Source organism: Branchiostoma floridae, chromosome 12 (genome assembly GCF_000003815.2).
Source record: "Branchiostoma floridae strain S238N-H82 chromosome 12, Bfl_VNyyK, whole genome shotgun sequence".
Taxonomy (NCBI): domain Eukaryota; kingdom Metazoa; phylum Chordata; class Leptocardii; order Amphioxiformes; family Branchiostomatidae; genus Branchiostoma; species Branchiostoma floridae.
Genome location: NC_049990.1, coordinates 13,592,234 through 13,602,096, shown reverse-complemented (window position 1 = coordinate 13,602,096; position 9,863 = coordinate 13,592,234). Strand labels below are relative to the sequence as shown.

The window sequence follows — 9,863 nt, the reverse complement described above, 5'->3', positions numbered from 1 at the left end:
AGGTAGTGCAATATCCTACAAGTTACATTCCTTTGCTAAATCTGAAGCGTGGAGGTGATAAACAGATATTACAAATGTATATCTTCTGTCTTTGAGAGATACTGTAAATGCAAAAACTTTCTGGGTGGTTTAATTTTTCGTTGTTTTCGCGGTGGCTGCTTCACCGCGAACCTAAAACCACCGCGAACATTTTTCCATGGAAGTAAGAGACCACAGGGCATGGTGCTAACACGAAATCAAATCCACCGCAAAAAGGCATTTTCTCGCTACCGCGAAATTAAATGCCCGCGAACTTAAATGAATTTACAGTATCTTCTGTCCTTGGCTTGAGAGCTTGAGAGACAGTCACGACCATCTAACACATCTGTTCGGCGTTTATCGGCTAATCTCGCGAGAGGTGAAGCGAGCGTGTTCCTCGCGAGAGGCTGAGCGGAAGGAATCCCAGCGGGAGCGCACACTCCAGGTCAAGCGCGCAGCTAGCGAGCAAGCTCCGCGGAACTAGCGCTGTCCTGTCACCACAACCTCTCCCTGTTCCTTCTAACAGCGCGATTATGGAGATATTGTGAAACCTGAAGGGATAGCCGACTCAGGACCAGGAGAAGGGAGTATAGGTAGGAAGCTTCTCTATTTCCGATACTACGGACACAGATGCTCACACAGTCCATGGTTTTCTCTTGTCAGACGCGGTACAAGCGGTTTCCTGACGGCACATGTGGGGACGTGATATCACTTCTTTCCGCATAGCGTGGTCACATGAGTCCTGCGTCTATAATTAGAAAGCAAGACTCGTTGGTGAGTTAAACGATTTCGGCCATGTTTTCGGTGCCCTGCACCGCTGTCTGTGTTTGTGTGTACCGCGGGGGTCCCCTAACGGGTACGGGCTTCACTCCTAACGGCGGGCGCTCAAAACAAAACTCTTCATATATTATTCAAACGGCAATGTATTTCATAATCTCACTATTAGTAATACAGCGATTAACAATTTGCATCGTACAGGGAATGTACAACTATACTTTTGGTGTATGCTTCATTTATTATACATGTACTTAATTAGGCGTTCGTTGTCATGTATGAAAACACGACCGGAAAGCAGTCTTTTTTTATCAGACAAAAAGGACTGGTTAAATACGTCATTAGACTTGATTAGTGATGTTTCTGTACCCCACTCTGTGTGGACATCCTCGGTCCTGTAGACGTACCAGCTAGAATACGTGATTTGTTGTGCTGCTTGTTTGGCCTCTATCCTGCAGCGGCTCTGTCAATTTGTTTAGCAAACTGTCAACCCTACCGGGGTCATTTAAAATCTCAGAAACACATCGCGTTAGGGTCAGATCTGGGAGGTTTTATCAAGATAAACCTCCTCGGTAAGAGGGATGGATACGGTTTATACAACACGATGTTATGGAATCCTTTTGTGGCTGATTTGGAAGAAAACGTGTCCAGGGAATGGTGTGAACATATAGGTCCTCTAGGCAGTACTGGCATGCTTGCATAGTATGTTAGTAATTAGGTCAAACGGCTTGTATTTTATTATAGGGTCAAGTATTGACCTGTAAGATATATAAGTACAGATCATATTATTATGAAATATTACAAGGGGGAAATATTATGTTGATTGTAACATTCTTATCAAATCAGATTCAAAAATAAATAAATAAAAAATGAATTTTGTTTGGGGACCCGTAATCTTTACAATAGCGCGGTTGTAGCGCAACTTGCCGCAAGGAAGTAGCCGTATGAATTTATTATTCCGCAAATGATTATTTAAATTTTCCCCTAGCTCCAAAAGTCTTCACAGTGCACTGTGCCGGGTGTTGTGAGTTGTTACCTACTGCTACATGCATGTGATTATTAGTACATCATTATCCAGCACATAATGGTTGGTATCTCTGTGTCATGTAGTATTAAAATGAAAAAAATTAATGTGTATTATACAGCGATACTGTGCTTTTCATTCACCAGCTCATTTCCATAGTTTGTTGACGTATTTACCTTTGTCCCGACGAATTGATTAATCAGTTTTCATGCCCCGTCGATCTATTTTAATCCCAGTGGACGGTAAGGAATTCCCGTTTCCAGTCTAGATTAGCGCAGATAGCTGGCAACAAAAAGCAGGATGAGAATTGTTTTCAATTTTTCACTGACTCGTTCAAACATAGTGCCATGTGGGTGAAATGTGACAAAGGCCTGGGAGATATGGATACTGCTGACGACTCGAGTCTAGATATAGATATAACATTGTCCTCACAAAAATGTCCAGTACGCGCTCCTTGGCGTTCGTATGTGGTCAGTCGTGCGTTCCTGTGTACTTCAGTCAATAACGAGAAATTCACGTAGAAATATTTCATGAAAAAAGGGATAAGTGCCCGACTGTCGCCAGGGCGTACACGGGTGTTAGTTGTTCGGCATCAGGGCCAACATGCACCGAAGGACTTGTCACACACACAGCAAATCCCCCTCCCCCATCCAATGAATGAGTGGTTTAAATAGAAGCTACAATGCCGAACATCCTTAGGAATAGGAGGGGGTGGTTACCAGATATAGCATTGTCTCAACTCTCCTGTCTCAAGACCTGACGACAAATCCGACATCAGAAACAGCAAAGCTTTGTTTGACAATTTCAGAATGATTTCAGACCACCGACGGTAATAATTCTGATACGAGCAAGAACCAAATCTCCAAACAGATGTTAGAGGATATGGGTTCACGTTTCACCAACATCCTGTTTTCCCTTAGCTCTGTTACAAACTGTATAGGAATTAGAATATGTAAATGCATTTAACTTCGCGGGGATTTGATTTCGCGGAAGTAGGAAAAGGGACTTTTCGCGGTGGTTTTAAGTTCGCGGTAACACCATAAACTGCAGTCTAATACCATAATAGAAAATGTTCGCGGTGAAGTGGTCGCCGCGAAAACCGCGAACATTAATCCACCGCGAACATTTCTGCATTTACAGTATCCCCACGACTTACTACCCAGCCTGAGGGCAAAGCCGCCAGTACCGCTTATCTTTGAGGGTATCTTGGAAGGGGAAATTGTAACCTTGCACTTCGGTGTGAGTGACGTAATTTGTTTTCTTGGAACCCTGTTGGGAGAGGAAAGAAACCTTCCTGTTGTAACTGGCTATGACGCATCAGTCGTAGGTAGCAATCGATGGTACATACAAAATACGTAGCGTAATGCTTGATGGAGCGTAATGCTTTTCCGATATCCATTTTTTCGATATCCGATATTTCGATATTTCTTTATAAAGCGAGCCGCGTTTGTAGCCAAGCATACCGGGCCACCCCCACCTCTCGATAAGTGTGTCGGGTCACATTGGGTTTATTAACTTGCAGAGGTGTAAGGCTATTGAACGCCTGTACTGGGTCACTGGCTATACTATAAATGCATTTAAGTTCGCGGGGATTTAATTTCTCGGTAGAGGGAAAATGGACTTTTCGCGGTGGTTTTAAGTTCGCGGTAGAGGGAAAATGGACTTTTCGCTGTGGTTTTAATTTCGCGGTGAAGTGTCCACTGTGAAAACCGCGAACGTTGATCCACCGCGAACATTTCTGCATTTACTGTACTGCAACATCGCGGCGAAATGACTGTGTTTTCTCAGGCACAGTCTCATCTACAACAGAATAAAAAGGGCGACACCAACTCGGGAAACAATTTACTCTTGAACTTCTTTGTGGTATGGACGAATTCACATCCAGACACTCAAACTCAAACATTCACACGATTACCAGATTTTTTTAAGGGCAGAATGTTTTCGGTTGTTTTCGGTGGTTTTTAGTTGTTTTCGTTATTTAGTGAGACCGGGTTGAAGATTGGATCTCTCGACCTCCTAGCCTGGATACCAGACTGTTCTCAGGGCGAAAGCAGCCAACGATTTTGCTTGACTGAGGGACGAAATTGCCTTGGGGATATGCCGACGAGCTGGCCTTTGTTGGCCCTGGCAAAACGTCTGGATACAAGTTTCCGAACAAACGGTGTGTGTCTTTTTTTCTGTGTCTGTTTTTGCTCATGCACGTCAGCAGCGTGCTTTGTTATTACATCGTGTTTACTTCATCGGACAGGAGAAGGTCTAAACACAGTTCCGCTGTCTGAGGTCATCCGTGGGGCAGACTATGTCATATGTATAGAGTGACCTCAATATACATATTAGGACACGCTATAGTGTGCACGTCTTGCATTTATCTTAAATGTCTAAAGTGTTAATTTAAGGTTTCACTCGCAAAAGAAATAGACTTTTTCCTTTAGGTTATGTTGATTCGATTATGTCTACTGTATGACACCACGCGAGCATCAAGTTTCGCCCGTTTTCAGGAAAAAATCGTCCCAAATAGATACTATACGTATAAGTCGTACATATCAGCTGAGTACATATCAGCAAATATGTGCCGTAAATTGAAAAAAATCCGTAAAACGGATAATTATGTCGTAGAATGCCAACATCAATTCCAAGATCAAAGAAAGTGTGAAGGAACAAAAATGAAGAATCTTATTTTCTGTGTGCCATATTCCGTATATTAAAACTTTAGACTTTTAGTCATTTATTTTATTCAACCTCCCTGTCCACTTGGATTTTCTAATGAAGACAAGCTTTTATTCGCACGCTCGCATCAGTTTTGGGGTTTCCAGAATGAACATGGCCTAATACTAATAGTACGCAAACAGCACATTCCATACATTCTACATATACTGTAAATGCAGAAACTTTCGCGGTGGTTTAATGTTCGCGGTGGTTTTCGCGGTGGCCAAACTTAAAACCACCGCGCACATTTTTTCGTGGCAGTAAGAGACTACAGTCCATGGTGATACCGCGAACTTAAACCCACCGCGAAAATCCTTTTTTCCTGCTACCGCGAAATTAAATCCCCGCGAACTTGAATGCATTTACAGTAGTTACTTGGGCCCCATGTGTGTACTTTAAAATGATCCGACTTATACCATGCATAGCTCTAGAATATAACATAAAAGATGAATAAAATTTCGTTTACACCCAGTATGTAAATGGTACATCCCAAAGACTGGTGCGAGATACACGTACCTTGAAGACCGTTATCTGAAAAGCTGGGTACATCTTGGATTTATAGCTTTTTATATGATTTCACATGAACCAATGATACACCGCTAGGACAATATAATGTCTGCCACATGTGCTACTTCAACCGTGATTTGTGTAATGAAAACGGTCCTAAATTTCTATTAAGTGACCCCAGGTCCAGAAATGTGAATACCGGATACTGTAAATGCAGAAATGTTCGCGGTGGATTAATGTTCGCGGTTTTCGCGGCGGCCGCTTCACCGCGAATTTAAAACCTCCGCGAACATTTTTCCATAACAGTAAGAGACTACAGTGCATGGTGCTACCGCGAAATTAGAACCACCGCGAAAAGTCCATTTTCCTGCTACCGCCTTATTAAATCCCCGCGAACTTAAATGCATTTACAGTACTGTATAGACAAAATTGCACAACGGATCACCGTATACTCTCCAAGCAGAGGTTGAGTCGCGATTGCCATTTTCAACACATTGCGGCCAGGTTTCACTACGATAAGGTTCTTTGTTTATAATGCCGGGAAAGGAATATTGTAAATGCAGAAACTTTCGCGGTGGATTAATGTCTGCAGTTTTCGCGGTGGCTGCTTCACCGCGAACTTAAAACCACCGCGAACATTTTCCTTAGCGGTGCGAAACCTGGCCACGATGTGTTGAAACCAACCCACCCACTTCCCTCCATAACTCACGCCAACGCCCATAGGAAGGTAGACGAAGGAGGTAATTAGGGCCATGTCATGAGGGCCGGTGTTCGATTCTAGCACTGCCATGGCTCGGCTCTAGCTCGGACATGTTGTAATGGATCGCATTCGTCATTCTGGAAGGTGACGTCAAGCGGATGGTCCTTATTTGAGGAAGCTCCAGGCGTTAAGCCTCAAACGTCAAATCTCTGCACGTAAAAAGAAGCCATGGCCAACGCCCTGGCTACCGTACTCGGTGTGCTTGGCTAAGAAAACACGTGAACCATAGCGAAGCCGCATCGCACTAAGTACTAAACCATGTCATGCTTCGTGCTCAGCTTTGCTCTCTTTTACTTTCTGCATGTATTTAAATTGTTTTGAAGTTTGTGTTCACTCCGTTGAGATGGCACGAAGTCACGAAGTAAAGGTGGAAGATGACGGGGGTGGTGGTTAGGGGGTTAAGAGCGCCTGTATCCCATTGCGTAACTATCTATTATGATTTCCGGTAATTCCCGGTAAGTGCTCATGAGGTAGCCACATTTTTGGAAAAAATTGTCTTCCTCAATTTAGCGTTACAGATTGGCGATCCTCTCGAATATTAATCTCCAGATCCAACCAGATCCAACGGTGCCATAAGATAGTATCAAAGCTGGCCAAGGAGTAAAGGGAGTCAAACGGGCATCGGTGGGTTTGATACTATATATTACGCCACTGTGGATCTGCTTGGAGAGTATTGAATATAGCGTAAAGCTTTGCCGCCGCCAGTTTCATGGAATGAATTTAGACTTTTCACTTTTCGCTTTTCTTTTTTTTTACCAAAAATGCATTTTTGTGCGTTATCTATGCAACGTAGCTGTAATATGATAACGCTATAATCATGCCGTGAGTTACTGCTGCCCTCTCTGATCACACCAACATCGCTTGCTTCACTTGCGGCGTCTCGAATTCCCCAACAAACTGAGCTCACGTCACGATGTCATCAGGACAATTTCATTAGCCACAGCGCCATGTAGGAAACAGTCACGCTCTGTAAATCGCAAGCAGAAAGGCAAAAGACTTGTAAAACTCAGGCATTACTCTGCCTTACGTTGGTTTTGTATTCAGTAGTGTTTGCGTGTTTGTGACTGTCATGTTTGTCCACATATCCGCTACAGTATTGACCTTTGCGTGGCACGTTGACACTAACAAGAAGTGGTTAGTCAAAGTTGGTGGATATTAGTAATTATTACCTCCTTAATCAGATAAAACGACAAAGAGACAATGGTTCATGGAAAGGTATTGTTTATAGTCTCACTCTGCATGCTTTCCTGTCTTTCACAGTTGTATACCTGTTGTATGCCTGAGTTGTATAATGTCGTTTGCTAGTTTTTCCTTTTGAAAATCCCGTGACGCTATAGATTTCGGGAGGCATAACTACGAAGTCAAACCTCCCAGTAAGGTATGTAGAATCGTAAGATAGCTGTATAGAATAGAAACTTGTTATTTTTTACTGTGTGTACCCTTGCAATTAGCCTACGGGCATGAATTTACAAAATAAATACATACCGGACACAACGAAAAAAAATGACAAAATAGAAAGCCCGATAAAAACGACTAAAAAAACGTTAAAAAACAGCCGGAGCCTAAACCTCTGCTTGGAGAGTATAGGTGGTGAGGTTTGACCTCCACGCGCTCACACGTGTAGGTGGTGAGGTTTGACCTCCACGCGCTCACACGTGTAGGTGGTGAGGTTTGACCTCCACGCGCTCACACGTGTGGGTGGTGTTTCTACTGCTGACGTCATGAAAGGTCTAATTTTTCGGAGTTTTTCCTGGGCACGAATGACACGCCTTTGTTTGTCTTGTGACAGGGAAGGACGACAAAAGGCAGTGCCAGGTTCTACCCAGTGTGTTTATAGTTGTTGTTTGTCCTACCAACTCTCCGTTTGATCTCGTCTTCGTCAAGCGTAACGGGGGTAGTGGGGACACACCCTGTGTTTGTGGTCATTCCCAGGGACGGTACAATGATAGCATTGTAGCGTAACTCACTCTCTCTCACTCACTCTGACGTGCATGTAACATCGTGAGGGACTGTCACTAGCACCTGGAATTTGCCATAAGTCACCCTACATACAGTACACGACAAGTATTTGAAACTACGCGTTGATAGTACCAGAACAACCTGTATGTATGGAGCAGCAGCTGCCCAACACTGAAGTAGGTGGAATCTTTTACCAAGACTTTCTATGACGAATTCCGGCGTTTGGGTTGGGCAGTTTGAAGTGTTAAGTCGTTGTACTAGTTTGTTTTTGTTCTAGTTAATAGCTCCTTAATTCTATTAGTCCAAGATGTTTTGTCGATTTGATTTACTTGTAATTACATGGTAATGTAACCTTAGGGTTGTATTAAGTCCGGTTTGGTCGATCTAACAGTTGTCTCCTGGTCTGGTACCCTGTAACTTTAAACCAGGGTAGGATGGCACCCAGGCGAATCGTCACCGGCATTTCGCCAGAGGAAAAATGAGGAAGAAACACTAGCAAACCCCCTATCATAGAGCTGCACAAGAAGTAGAACACTTTTAACGTATTTTTGGTAGTCGTGGGCATTTCGCACAAAAGGCAGGTGACAGGAAAACTAAAGGTTTGTTTTTCTGTTTGTTTGTTTGTATTGCCGGCATGCCAGTATTGCGATACCCGGTAAACCGGCTATAGTTCGGCGTAATGCACCAGGTTTGTACTGTCCAAGCAGAGGTTAGGCTTCGGCTATTTTTTAAACGTTTCTAGTCGTTTTATCGGGCTTTCTAGTTTGTATTTTATCTTGCTGTGTCAAAACCTAACTTTTGGCTGGCGTACTTCAAGAAAAATGACAAAATAGAAAGCCCGATAAAAACGACTAAAAAAACGTTAAAAAACAGCCGGAGCCTAACCTCTGCTTGGAGAGTACCTGGTTTGTACAACACACGGGTTGGGTAAATGTAGGGGTCAGAGGTCGTCTCCCCCGGGTCACAACAATGCGTGTTCAGTGACAACAGCACCGATGGAGCTGTTACCATGGCAACTGTACTACCCATTCGGTTTGTTCATGTTACCATGGGAACAACTCCCGCCCAGAGGCATTCCATAGCACAGAACAATGGAAGTCTTTGGAGACCTCAGTGGGCCGGCGTTGTTGAAATAATTCACTTATCCTGCCGGGTTTAACTCCAAGCAGATGTTGGCGTCCTGGCTGTCAGAGAAGGGGCGTGAATTTGGGCGTATCCTTTTTCCTGGTCAAGCTCGGATACTCTTGCATAGATGCAGATACACGAAATGAAGTCCACGTGATGGTGAGATGACAAATTAAAGCATTTGCGTTCGTTTTTATGAGTCTGTATGGAAACCATACGCCGGGTACATAATCATCACTAACTGAATGAAATAAGTACCAGGAAATAAATCGCAACGAAATGAAACAAAACGATCAAAGATGTCGGGTGCCTGAAAACAGATGCACAGCCTTCCCCATGTCAAATGTCTCGCTTTGTAGTTTTCTCAACTTATTGCGGCGAAACGAAAACCAGCTGACTAGCGGCGGGTTGAGATGGTGTTCGGGTCGGAGGGGATGGAGTGGCCTTCACATGATGCGGTCAGGACTTTTGTTGGGCGGCCTGGGGTGAACTGGACATGACAGGTGGTCACTCTGGTCAAGAACTCTGGCCTTACGGAGGGAGGGGGCCTTATCAAAATGTTTCATGGCTCGGTAGGTGCGATGATACCCAGACCAGCTGATGGCGTAGATATGGGTTATGGTGGTGGAGTGGCTGTTCAGCGGGAGGGATAATTGATACAGCCTGCTGAAGTAGCTATGGAGCTAATTCTGACAAGACTAAACAGAGCTACATGACACTTACTCCCGCCTAGTAAATCTTCTACATGCGAGTTTCACTCAGGCCGCCCTGACATGGTATACAAGAGCTTTATTGCACGACAATTGTACATCATACAATGTATGGCAAAAACTATTACATAAAGTACAAAACAGAGGTATAGGATATAGCTTAACAACCTTGTTAACATAACAATAAGGGCTAACATAATTCCGTGATATAGTATTACAATGGAGTAGGCTAATCATTAGTTTCGGTATTCTGTCTAATAGCAGAGCAGTCATTGATATA

General features: G+C 43.6%; 1 protein-coding gene across 2 annotated transcripts in view; it reads left to right on the top strand.

Annotated features, from left to right (window-relative positions):
- The first annotated feature begins 427 nt into the window (after positions 1–427).
- Positions 428–9,863, top strand: part of LOC118428117 (alpha-N-acetylneuraminide alpha-2,8-sialyltransferase-like) — a 38,970-nt gene continuing 29,534 nt past the window's right edge. The window contains exon 1 of one of the 2 annotated variants that reach the window (XM_035838095.1): positions 428–611. Coding sequence is in view for 1 of the 2 variants with exons in the window: in XM_035838092.1 (XP_035693985.1) it covers positions 7,898–7,924 (27 nt within the window). In the remaining variant the exon portion in view is untranslated. Of the gene's footprint in view, positions 612–7,843; positions 7,925–9,863 lie in introns of those variants that run through there. The other variant, XM_035838092.1, reaches the window with a different exon arrangement.